General features: G+C 37.4%; 1 protein-coding gene across 4 annotated transcripts in view; it reads right to left on the bottom strand.

Annotated features, from left to right (window-relative positions):
- slc12a5a (solute carrier family 12 member 5a) overlaps positions 1-13884 on the bottom strand; it is a 152847-nt gene that overhangs the window by 27557 nt on the left and 111406 nt on the right. For all 4 annotated transcript variants that reach the window (XM_014008635.1, XM_014008636.1, XM_014008637.1 and 1 more), the window contains 3 exons: positions 13101-13201; positions 12483-12620; positions 1262-1408 (listed from right to left, as the gene is read on the bottom strand). In XM_014008635.1, the coding sequence (XP_013864089.1) occupies positions 1262-1408; positions 12483-12620; positions 13101-13201 (386 nt within the window). The remainder of the gene's footprint in view (positions 1-1261; positions 1409-12482; positions 12621-13100; positions 13202-13884) is intronic.

Here is a 13884-nt window from a genome sequence, read left to right as displayed (position 1 = left end):
ACACACACACACACACACACACACACACACACACACACACACACACACACACAGCGAGGGACATGCTTGAGAAAAGGCAGCAGCAGCTTTTAATTCATGTTATTTATTTATTTAAAATGATGTTTTTGGTCTAAGGCCAGTTGTTAAAAGAGCTACAGCTGGTTTATTCCTATTCAAATGATTTTCACGTCTTTTTTTCTAGAACCCACCGTTAACAAAAAAATAAAAGTTTCCCCAAAAATCCACGCATATTTATTGTTGCTTATATACTTATTTTAGCTTTGAGAGGGTAGAGGGAGGCATTAATAATTTATGACATGCTGAATCTTCATCCATCAACCCGTTGTCTCACGTCATGTCGTATTGAAGCAAGCAACACACAGCACAGTTTAAATTCAGGCTCTTATTTTGAAATGACGGGTTCCACTTGGTCCTTTACCCAGAATGCATCGCTTCAGCTCTCCAAGAAACAGTTTAAAATGACTAATATATGCTTTCTTACTGAAGCCATAAACATAAGAGAAATAAATGACCAAGAAGCAGCAAAACTTGCAGTCCACAACAACTTTTTATTTTAACTTAACACCATAAATCAAACGTCTATTTGTACAAATGACTTCCTGAAACCACGAGAAGATGTAAATTGGGTTGAAAGCAACCTGTTCTGCCACAAAATGGCAGCGTTATGCAAGAATGGTTCATGTTATTACTGGAAATATATATAATCTGGTGAACTGAGCCAATGTTGTGGATCTATTTAGGTTCTGCTAAAATATTTGTGACGTGTGCGTTGGAACATGCGGAACTAAAGAAAATAATTAGTGGTTTAAAATTTGTGGAACTAACCTTTGAATTAACGCTGCCCACCACTGCAGATTACCAAAGTCATTCCAGCTGTCTGGATAACAACTTAAATTAAAACAATCCTTTCAGATTTAACAAGTGCAGAAATTTTATTCAGTTTAGTGATTTAAATATTGGATGAAAGGTGTTGCATCAGATTCTAAATTCAAAATGCTGTTTTTTTGTTCCTCAATGGTTGTCTGATCCAAAAAGATTAATAGAAGTGATAACTACAGTCAGATAAATATATTCATACTATCTAAAATTCTCCAGTAGATTCTGCTGAACCAGCTTCTGAATCTTTATTGCTCTCTGGAAAGCTGTAACATTTCAACAAACTTGTTTTTACAGGACTGTATGAAATTTTGAGCGTCAGGACAAACTAGAGGTCCCAATAAAAGTAGATAAAAATACTCACTGTGGCACAACACATGAAGACGATGATGAAAGTCCCAATGACGCCTCCGATTCCCACCAACCAGGTCATCCTGAGGAAAAGGATCACTCCGAAGATGTTCTGGATGCATGGCATATAGACGCCCATGAGAGTGCCAAGCTGAGGGGCCTAAGGAAGAAAACAGTACCAAAAAAAAGTTTTCATTTTTATCATTATATATCCTTGAACAAATTGAGGCTTCACAACTTTTGTGATTTTCAGAAAGCTAAAAAAAGAGCTTTTAACTTGGTGACTGTTGCCAGATGTGCAACACAAACTGAGGGACTCCTGCTACGTTTTGGCAAAAACGTGACTCGGTGAAAACTGATATAGCACTCATACATGCTGAGAAGCAGAGTGTGCAGATCTGCTTTAATTTGATTGTCTTTCTTTTTTTTCCATAGAACTGAAAACAACCATAACAACACAACAAAAACACAACCCAGATGGTCTTCGTACCACTGGGGGAAAAATGCTTTTGTGTTTATCGACGTCTGAAATAAAAAATCTTTGAGATCAGAGGGTAACTGTGGGACCAATCGACTCAATGATTGAATCACTGTAATTCTTTCTGCTGTTGGATTGTTGTAATAGATTTGTTCTGGTTGGGTTTTTGCAGTTTTATCATTGCTGTGGAGCAGCAAGTACATAGAAATTAACTTTGTATCCTCAGACTCCATCAACTTCTAATAGTTTGATGCTATAGATGCATTCTGTATTATTTTCTATTGATGAGTGAGTCTTTCTTCCCCGTCTTCTTCCGTCTTGTTCTATATACAGCATTATATCATTCTGTCCTGTTGCACGTGTACATCTGCCCCTCTGTGAAGGCGTACACTCAGTCTGAAGGACAGATACGATGACCTCGCACATAACAGCGTAATATTCATCTCCTGTGCAAGGACGGCTTGGTCAAAGATGGGTAATCATGCCCGTATCCAGCCTTGACCCATTTTACCAAGTGAAAGTGCATCATTACAGAAAAACGCAGCCCTCCCTGCAGCTCCTCTGTGTTCAAATAAAGACAAACACGAGGGATAAAAAGCAAACTAGCTATGATTCATGTGAGCAAAGATGGTGGTTGTGAATTATCCTCAAACAGCTCACATTTTAAAGGTATGGGACTCATTTTCAGCAAACACTTTCCACAAAACTGCAGGCACATTTAGACTCCATGAAATGAATATGCTGCTGAATATTCTAATTTTTTTTCTAGTATGTTTAGCTGTAATTTGTTCTTCGGTGCTTGTGAAAAATAGGTCACGTGCCACCATGATTTCTTGTGTAGGTGGGCCACACATCTTTAGGTCACAGATCCAACAAGGTCGACCTCATAAACCGGGTCCCGTTGGCTTTAATTCCCAACAATAAGACACTTGCTCTGTAATATATACTGTCAAAGGTTTCATCTCTGTCTGGCACAAGGTTGAAATTAACCGACTCAACCACCTCTTCTACAACCAAATCCTCACAGCAGGAAACTCCTGAGCCTTCAGCCTCGCTGTGCTTTAATCAAAGATCCACGTCTCGGCCTCCACAGGCTGCTTCGGGGAGAAACCGAGAGCCGGCCTTATTCATCTCCATCACACCCCTCACTATATGACAATGATATACACACTCTGCTTTTTGTCTGCAATATGTAAATCAGACAGTGACTCACTGTGACTGTGCCCTTCAGTGTGTGACAGCGAGGGTTTTTCATCTTCTGCTGTCAAGGGTCCTAATGATGTTTTTTTCTTCCTTTTTTTTTCTTCCTTTTTTTTTGAATCCACAAGGCCTGAACAGGTTTCCATCAATACAACTGCATTTTTTTATTGCCTGAGCAATATTTGCTTTTAGTGTTTCAAATCTCCGGGCTATCGTTAAATGTCACTGAGCTGTATTTATTCAGTTGATTTAAAAAGTAAATGATTAATCAATAACAAAATGTAAAACAGACAAATAATGCTACTGTCTGTGCCCAAAATTTAAAAAAAGTGCTTAGAAATGAGCTTGGAAAGTCACATGGACAAACAAAACTTATCAARTAAGAAAATGAAGGCACAATACAGTATGTTGTCCTCATACTGATGGTTAGTATGTCCTTAAATTAAATATTTATAAGCAAAATTATAAACTGGCTGCTAACTACCATATGCATTTGTTCAACAATGGAAAAAGTCAAATGACTGGAAATAAAGCAAACATTAGATGCTATTTGGCATTGTCCACTAACAATGCTGTAATTAAACGACCGAGTTTCCATTGGCAGGTCCTTCAGGGACTTGGTGTGTACTATACAGCAGCAGTCAGGTGTTGCAGGCAGACAGGTATTCCTACGCTCAGCACTTTGTTGTTTCACCCAAAACTGCTGCTGCTGCAGTAAGCAGGTTGAGGTCAGTTTGTAACATAACAGGTAGGCTATCAAAGGAAAACCTGTGTGCATTTATTTAAAAACTGTGGATTATTATAGTGAACTAAAATGGCCTTTAAGAAAATGTGACTATTTTAGATGAGTAAGTTTGACTCTGACTCGGATCTGTGCCAGGTAAACTAAGTAAATTAAAATATTTTCTATATAGCTAGTTTAAACATTTGGAATATACTGAAAAGTATTAACTTAAACTATTTTAAAAAATAAAATAAAATTGGTTGCGATCAAGGAGCCACAAATTGTGTTTTTTTCCCCTCAAAGAAGCTCTACACTGCAAAAAATGTCCATCTTACCAAGTTTTAAAATCTTATATCCAGCCAAAAAGTCTTTTTGATCTTGTTTTGAAACCGATTAACTAAACAAGAATCGATTGTTTAAGAATAATAATCTTGTTTTCAGAATGTGTAAGATTATTTGTCTTGTTAGTCTGAAAATTTGACTCAAATTAAGTCAAAACTTTCTGCCAATGGAGTAAGAAAWTTTTACTTGGTAAGATTATTAAAATACTTGATTTCACTCCATTTTTTTCTTATTTCAAGAAGTCTTACCAGGTAAAATTTTCTTACTCCATTGGCAGAAATGTTTGACTTAATTTGAGTCAAATTTTCAGGCTAACAAGACAAATAATCTTACACATTCTGAAAACAAGATTATTATTCTTACACAATCAGTTCTTGTTTAGTAAATCAGTCTCAAAACAAGATCAAAAAGACTTTTTGGCTGATATAAGATTTTAAAACTTGGTAAGATGGACAGTTTTTGCAGTGTAGCGATCTTGTATCAATCGTTTTATATAATAAACCAAGTAAAAATAGCACAAATTATAATTATTTCCCTAAAAAAGTATGCAAATACTATCAAGTATAACAACAAAAGACAGACAGACAATGATTTATACTTTATAGTGCTTAAKAAGAGAATCTCAAAGCTGAAGTAAGCAACAACCCTCATCTAACTGCAAAATGTCACTTCCCTYGCCTGCTTCCCAGCACAATAGAGGAGCACAAACCTCCTCTGTTGAGCTGCTCTGTACGAGTGCTTGTGGAGCTGAGTGATAAATTGTAATCCAGACACAACAATAGGCAGGCTTTGAAACACAGTGTTTGTCTGCTCGAAATCCTGGTTGTTACAAGAGATGTACAGATAAAACCAGTCAGAGCCTAATCCAGACGTGAGAACCTGAACATGATAAAACACCTCAGTGGGTTTGAGAAACAGAAACCCCAAATGCAAAAATCTGGTGAACTAATGGATGTAATGACTTTATATTGAGAAACAGCCTGAAACTGATGGATCTCTCGTGCATGCATTGAATTATTGACCTGGCAGGTAGAAAAGCCTGGACGTTTATTGAAAATCCCCATTTTCAATTTTCTTTCAATTTAAGTATCATTAGCTTGTTTGCGGACAGGGAATGCGGACCTGACCAGCGTCTGCTCTCATAAACGCACGTGCTCACGCACATACACTAACTCGAATGCAGAATGAGAGGCTGTTGAACGGGCGAAGAGCCAGCGGTGTGATGATTTCCCTGGAGAACACGCCACCGAGAGCAAAGGGAACACAAACTGCTGCAGAGCTACAGGTAGGCCAGTGTGGCAGGACTGAACTAGGTAGAAACAGCTGCCCGCTGACCCCCTGAGACATCCAGTCAGCCCACCGAATGCATGGCTCAGGTGTGCTTTATGAACAACAGCCTTTTTAATACATTCCCTGTGGCACCTACTTCAACATCTCTGCCTCCTGCTGTTCAAACACTTTGCATTAGCTCCACTGGTCTTCTTTCTGTCTGCAGCCASAAAGGGATAACACAATCACACAGAGTTGTTTCCTGACCACATCCATTCAAAGCTCCTTAAAATTAGTTAAATTATTGAATTTAACGACCATCCAAGTCACAAAACATCAAATGCTTGTTGCTTTTTTGACCATTTCTACCTTATTCTGGAGACAATTGAATGGATCCATAAAGGAGTCTGAATAGAGTAAAAAGAAAAGCTGAATTTCATACAGAAAGTTATTAAATAAAATAGTTTCTTTGAACTCCTTAATTTGAAAAGGATGTCAAATTTTTAAACTTATAGCCTTTTAAACATTTTAAAATGTGTTTTTTAACATATGCTTGCCTAATCTCTGGGCTTATTTTACAGTAACTCAAACTGAGTTAGGACAAAACCCAGAATATTAAGCTAGAATTTGGCAACCAGCCACCAGGATGTCMTCGCTCATTGTGGCTTCAAATTCCAGCTTCTGGTCCAGTGCTAGTCATAATATATGTTGATGGGTATGACATGAATCGATAGATAATAAAATTACGCATCACTGTTGTTTCCCTTTCTTGTTCTTTGTTCAGAACGTTGCTTTCAAGCCTTCCTTCCATCTAGAGATCTTGCTGAGGCCAGCGATTCTATTTCAGAGTTTGAAGAACAGAATGAAACAAAAAGTAAAACCTGCCAACCTACCTTGGCTGACAAATCCAATGCCTCTTTTAAATGACTCACTGAAGGAGTTTTTCCAATCTGCATGCATGAATCATGCCAAACTTGATTAATTTGCTGTTAGATGTGCATGTTTCTGAGAAGTTTGCTGACAGTGCTAATGTTAGCGTGGGATCGTATTATTGAATGCATTAGGAGCGGGATCTTTTGATGTTTTTACTTTGACTGCAGACCAGTGGAATCATTGCATTTGATGATTAATTTATCTAATTCATAATACATCAAAGTCACACTTTCTATGCAACGTAGGCTTTGTTTGTTTGTTTTTTCTGGCAAAGAGAAGAGGTATCCACGCTTCGCGTTTCTTTACTTTCATTTCTGGCAGAAATAAAGGCGTGAAGTGGTGTGAGAGCGGTCGAATGAGGCAGGGAGTGGGCTAACAAATGAGGGGGAGGCAAACTGGGAGCTTGTAACGCCGTCTCCACGCTCTGATGACCAAACAAGAGCTGATAGKGCAAATGTGTTTCTGCTCAGGTGTTTTGAATTATTAAAGAGACAGCAAGAGGAGAGGCCAGCAAACATCAGCCTCTATGACCGTCTGGGGATGAACCAGTCAATCTGCGGTCAGGATGGTTTGTGAGTTTGTGTGTGTGTGTGTGTGTGAGAGTGTGCGTGCACACATCTAAAATGGTCCTCTGTAAAACACTGAATGCTTTAGCCTCAGTGGAGCTGAGAGCTCACCAGCTCAAAATAAAATCTACATGTGTTACTAGAATATTCTAGATTAAAAAGTCTCAGAGCCTCATGYGGTACTGTCAGCTGTGAAAAGCTGGTGTGATGTAATGAAATCAGAAAAATCAAAGAAAATTTTTTTTAGAGACAAATCCACAGGTTCCACCATCTCAAATACTCAAATACTCAAATTAAAGCTAACCTGATCATTTGACAGCAAAAAAAAAAAGGAATGTTGATTGGAAATGTACATAAAATCTTCAGCAAATTTAAGAGCTAATATTCCTTGAAGGAATGGATGCTGTAATTTTGCTCTTTTCTTTTCAAAAAAGCTGAATTAAAATAAAAAAAATATATAGTGTAATATAGCGTAAATGGTAACGGGAACAGTGCAGAACAAACCCTTCTGCTGAGCCTTTTGGCTCGGTCTCTTAGGTAAGCGAACGATACACGAGCTGTGAAATTTTCATTTAGCACTGCAGTAATAAATAACACAAATTGACAATAAGCAGGACTCATCCTTGAGAGGGCTGCTGCTGATGGRAATACTGATTTGGTACATCGGTCTAATGAGCGGGGCAGGATGTGAGGGGGGGAAAGGTTGCGGGCAGAGCGACGAACGGGATCATAAAACACGGAGAAAGGAACCAACATTTATGTGAGGGAACATTAGGCTGTAAAAGGCAGAGACGGAGAGCGTATGGACAAATGTTCTTCTAACTCCAGCCAGATGCACTCAACTAAAACATTTTTTTTATCTAATGTAATGAAGTGTGCATCTAATTGCGTTTAGTTTGCAGGACATTATTAAGTAAATGTTTTTTTATTGGCTTTATTGGTGGAAATAGGTATAAAATAGTATTTTTAGCTGACCCTTAGTTTTCTCAGGTGGTAATTTATGCTCACTGCTACAGGTTATAATTAAACAGAAAATAACATACTGTTAATTGTTGCTTTGTCTATGTGAAATCAGCTTGATATCTGAACCACAAAGATGGAGGAAATCCTGGCCTTTTCGCAAATAGAAAATTTTGATTCAGTCACATTCAGGCAGTAAGTGGTTTAACCATTTGTCTCGTAAAACAAATTACAGGAACTAAAGGTCTCATGTCAAGACAAGACCAAAATTGTGATGYATTGCTTTATTTTCTAGCAAGAAAAGGTCTTTCCTTTTGTCTTCTTAAAAAGATTACAYGACAACAACAGCATCACAAATGTGCTGCTGTCGGACCTTAATGACAGTCGTGGTTTTTATGACATCAGGGAAATTACACCTGCTGTCTGGGTCTTGTATAGAGGCGCCTGCACAACATTTTCAAAGGGGTGGCCAGATAGGGTCACTGACCATCTTGGGGTGGTGCAAAAGAAATAAAAGAAGTGGAGTTTTTTTTTTTCTTTGTTTGATGTTTGAACAGTAAATCCGTAGGGGTGGTCGTTCCACCTCCCACCCCCCTTTGGGTACACCCCTGGTCACGTATTTATAGAAGTTTTAAATTTACATTTGTAGTAGAAGTTTTTAACTGGCTGAAATGTTAAAAATGTAACGGTATGGTTCCTATGCATGGTGTAAAATTATGTAATTTAACTTATATTTGACAGTGCTGGATTAGTATGTTATAGTGCTGGATTAGTATGTTACTGTGCTGGATTAGTATGTTACAGTGCTGGATTAGTATGTTTAAAGACAAAGCCATTTAAAAATTTTACTATGGAAGTTTTAAATGTAGTTCTTATGCCTTTGATTGACAGTTTGTTTAGAAATCTTGATATTTTGCCACTTTATTTTCAAAGTTCTTTAACAGGTTTTATGCATTAGAATGTTACCATGTGGGTTTTGCATTTTTAAAAATGTWTCAATTCATAATGTTTTTGGAWAAATTTTGCCAGAGTTCTTTTACATTCAGGTTACAACACTTTTTGATATTTATGTAAAAAGCAAATGTTTCTGGTGTAAAAGATGAAATRTTTTATGTTACAGTTTGATGGTTTGAAACTGACCATGAAAAAAAAGTAACACAAATAAAATAAAGTATTTTGTGTTCTTATTTACTTGAAATTGGAAAATTTACTGACATTTATTGTGAGTTTGATTAATTAAGCTGCATTAAATTACAGTAAAACTTTAATAAAATCATGGTAAAACTGTAATAAAATCATGGTAAAACTGTAATAAAATCATGGTAAAACTGTAATAAAATCATGGTAAAACTGTAATAGAATTACAGTAAAATTGCGATAAAAATCACTGTAAAACTGTAATAGAATTACAGTAAAATTGTAATAAAAATCCTGGTAAAACTATTAGAATTACAGTAAAACTGTAAGAAAATTACAGTAGGTTACTGTTAAAATTACAGTAACTGGCTGGCAACCCTGCTGCCAGTAATTTACTGTAAATTTTACAGTTACCTTTTTTTTACAGTGAATAAATGAAAGGTACTGTTACTAAAATATACACAGTAGAGCATGTTTTCATTTAAATACAACACAGATGGTATTATTATCCTGATGATTTTTAATACCACAGCCACGCTGAAACTAAAGGAAACATATATGAACTAAACACACATATGTTTGTTTGCCCTCTGTTATCACAGAGGTCAGCGCAGGAAAAAAAAAGAACATAATAAAACTACYGTGGGATCTGCTGTGACTAGTCTCCGTTGTAACCTGTGTGACCTCCAGTGCGGTCCCCCATGTCCCGAACCAACCGTTTCTCTAATCTTGGTTTTCACACTGCGCCAAAGACAGGCTGTTGCCTTCATCTCCTCCTCCCTCGCTCACTCGAGGTTACAATGATGAAGGAGCCGGAGACCGAGCGGGGGTGGGGGCGGCRATGGGGTAGAACGAGCGGGGTCGCTGTGTGAGTGATAAAACACCGCAGGCTGCGTTAATGAAAAGYCTCTCGTGGCAATGGAGAGATTGCCTCTGGCTGGAATGGGCTGCTGATGGGAGATGCAGCGGCTTGGTGCAGCGTGTGGTCTAATTAATGTACAGAGTGGGCTGGAGTGACAGGGGAGATTAGACCTGCTCTCAGTGTTACCTGAGCTAAGGAGAGGTGAACTTTACATTCAGGAATACTGAGGAATGAAACGTGGATTCCATATTGAGCTGCGGCGGACGTCTTATGAGTGAAGTGTTGATATCTAAAGCTACAACTTACATTATTTTATTTGTACAATTAGGTGGTAAAAATGTAGCTTCTAAAACCACACGAAGGTTAGTTCCCACAAAATAACATTTGCTTTTACAAACAGTGTCCCCAGGCACTTAAAAGTAAACAGTTTGTGCTGCCATTTTCATTAGAACAATTTATAGGGCAGAAAAGTGGTGCTGCCCATAATACTCTCTGTGTTTTTGCTATATAAACTGACAATTGTTTCTGGAAAAAAAATAAATAAGTACTGCTGAAGCTTTTAAAAGTAATGAGCTTCATTAAACCGGAGGCAGCCATTTTAGATACACAAAAACACATGCAACTAACATCAAAATGATCATTCTGGTGGATACCATAACCAAAATATGATGTTTTACTCATTTGATTAAAATGATCTGTGAAGTTAGATAATCTTAATGTAAACAATGGACACTTTTAACTTAAATACTATGTTAAAAGGTTCACAAAAGCAACTATTTCACATGTTACAGTTTAAACTAAATGTGTATTGCTTAGCAATAAGAAAATTAAACACGTGCTTTGTACTAAATAAAAAAGGGAAAATGCAATTAGAGTAAAGCTAGATGGATGGTGCCATTAGTTTTATCAGTATGTATTGCTTTTATTGGTATTAATGACACAATATTCGCCCCCATCAAAAAAAACAAAAACAAAAACAAAAACAAAAAAAAAAAAAACGATATGATATCATTAAAGTGAAAAGTCCCTCAAAAACATAAAGGCCTGCACCTTTGTATGAAATGTTGTGCCGTTTAATTCAACCCTTTGAACAAAGTCATTTAATTTATAATTAAATTCTAATTTAGCTTAATACAAAATAAACAAACAAAATTATTTGGGAGGTCCTTATTAGTGTATTTTTTGGCTTATAATTTATAGCAACAATCGCTGCAAACCTGTGAAGAAAAACACTAATTAAAACTTTAAAATTAAACCATAATTATAAAAAAATAAAATAAAAAAATAAGAACTCTCCATCGACCAGGGAGGTAAGAGTGAAACCTTCTAAAAATGTTGATGCATCTTTTGATGGATTTTTTTTCCCCACCATTTAAAACACCTCCTATCCTTTTCAAATAATACAGCAGTCAATACTTTGCATCTCAGTTCGATACCATTAAAATCCTGCTGGCATCACCTGGAAAGAGTATCTGATACAGTAAGTACACTGACCACCAGGGTCATCTTCAGTCATTTGCTCCAAGGTGAAAAAGAAAAAGCAACACCTGAGTGGAAGAGATTCAGGACAAAAGGTTCAAAGAAGAGTGGAAAATTGAAACAAAAAAGGGGACAAAGGCAGAAAGTGAAGATGAATATCAGACTGATTGGACACCTGGAAAGACAGATGCATCAAAGGTCAAAGAAAAGCTGTCAGCCTGTCAGAGCGGTGCTGTTTCAATTTCTTAAGTGTGTCTTACATCACATGGGCTGACTCTGAAGTCRTAAACTTCTGAAAGTCAGCGTGTGATGCTCTGCCACATTTGTGTCCCTCATTACTTGTATTATTCTCTCCTAACATTTTAGCTTTGCTAATTAGTGAATCAATAAGCAGTTTAAAACCACATCATATAAGATTATTAATGCAGCTGCCTTTTGGTTTATAAAGTGCAAAAAAAAACATAAAAGATAAACTCCTTCCTGCTGGCACCTCAACAGCCAAGAGCAATAAATAAATACATTAAATAAGAAAATACCACAGGAAGATGTGCAGGGAACTCATTAGTGAGTGGCATTTAAGATGCATCCCAGTAGCACAAACTGGGACTTTTTAATATCAGCAGAGAATGACTGACAACTTCTCAGCTGGGGCAGTTTTCACTCGCTTTTCCTAGAAACAATCAGAAACTGGGCTATTAGAGATTCATTACCTAAACCTATATTTGGCAACACTTATTGGCCATCCATGAAGCTACAAGGAAACTGTGACAGACATTTCTGGCAGAGCAAGTCACACTGCGTGTGTAATAAATAACATTCCTGCTCTGAGTGTAAATCCAGTAGGAAGTGATGAATCGATGCACAAACACAAATGCTGAGCAGAGAGGCAGATTGGAAAAAAGTTAATAATTTGTTTACGGAAAATTTGTTTACACAACAAAAACTTGACATTTTGTGAAACAGCTTTAACTAATACTTCTGTGTTTTTTTCCTAATCTGCATTGCARCTGATATCAATATTAATCTGTGCTTCATTACAGCTGCACTGCAGAAATACTAACGTCTTCTGAGAAGTGATGGTGAATTAAATCTGGCTGGTTTTAAATCATATTTCCTGTAAACATCTTAAAACATTTCATAAAGTTAACGACACCTTAGTTATGAAAATCATCATTAATGTTGATTCCAATTGTATAATTTATCTTAGCTCTCTCAGACTTMAGGAATAAAGTCATTCTCTACGTCAGTGCAGCCTACAGGATAATGCATTTAAAAAATAAATACCTTGACAGGCTTCTTGCGTGCCGTCTCTGCCTCATTGTTCTCGGCCTCCTCGTGTTCCTTGCTACCTTGAGGCAGGTTGGAGTAGTTGGCCAGGCTGCTGAGAAGAGACGACACCATGGGCCTGGTGTCCATCTCCTCCTGCAGAGACACCGAGAAAAAGCTTTTGAGTCAGCATCTTTAACCCTCTCACCTCTTCCAGTCAAACTTACTTATTGTAGTAAAGGGGCCCATAAATCACCTGGGATTAGTGACCTTTTCAGGGYTTCCTCCTGGTTTTGATTACTAAGGTACAAATAAAAAAATGCTCATACAACAAGCTGTTTTTTAATTTTCCTTTTTCAATCTAAAAATTCCACCAGGAGCATTATGCAAATACATTTGTGCAGAGCTGAGGCGAATTGTTTTGCTGAAGTTTGTTCTCGTAGCAGTCTTTTTGCCTGCAATAACCTGAGGTTCCAACATGCCCTTCACACAATAATTACCCTCATTAATCGATGTCAGAGCCCTTATTCAATCACCACACTGTGAGAACGAGTTTATGCCGTTTCCTACTTACAATTCTAATGTGTGTATTAAGAAATCTCAGGGTGTGTGCRTGTGCGAAGTATTAGATTGTACCTCAAACAAGGCCATGTTCTTCCCGTCATATTGCTGGCTCTTTTCTGCAGCAGCATCRCTGCTGTTAATGAAGGGGCTGCTCTCCTTGGGGTTACTGTCACCTGATGGAAAGAAAACACACAAACACTGATTTTAGACACGACTGAAACAACTGATTGAAGAGAAAGGTCCCGCAGAAAACACATCAARCTATTGCAGGAGTGGCAGGTGCATGTCTCAAACTATATTTTTATGTGTTTAAGTAAAAAAAAAAAACGTGCAAAAGGCTTAAAGCACAACACGTCAGAGAATTCAGTAGAATTAAAAGACTTTGTATTGATCCCCTGAGGGAAATAAGTTAAAAAATAGAAGTAAGGCTCTGTTTTTTTTTTTCACAGACCAACAACTGAGATTAGGTAGAACAACTTGTTCAAGGCGTCACGAGTTGATATCAAAACGTCTGTCTGCAAGTTTTTGGGCAACAGATTGGGGAGAAAACTCCCAAACACACAATTCTTCGAAACAAACAGTGCTGAAAAGACAGAATGTGGCTTTGGGCAGATTTACCGATTTTCATTTTCTGGGCTCATTGACAAGTTCATTGATCTCACATACAAGACCCTGATGACTTTCCTGTTTCAGGGCTATACCGTACAACTCACATCCGCTGTAGTTGTCCCCTTGATAAAAATATTTTTTATTTCAATTTGTTAGTGCCAGACATACAGTGGGGAAAATAAGTATTTAGCCAGTCACCAATTGTGCAAGTTCTCCCAATTAAAAAGATGAGAGAGGCCTGTAATTG

This window comes from Austrofundulus limnaeus, unplaced genomic scaffold (assembly GCF_001266775.1).
Source record: "Austrofundulus limnaeus strain Quisiro unplaced genomic scaffold, Austrofundulus_limnaeus-1.0 Scaffold51, whole genome shotgun sequence".
NCBI classification, from domain to species: Eukaryota; Metazoa; Chordata; class Actinopteri; order Cyprinodontiformes; family Rivulidae; genus Austrofundulus; species Austrofundulus limnaeus.
Note: the sequence above shows the minus strand (reverse complement) of the source record. Positions and strands in the feature narration are given on the sequence as shown.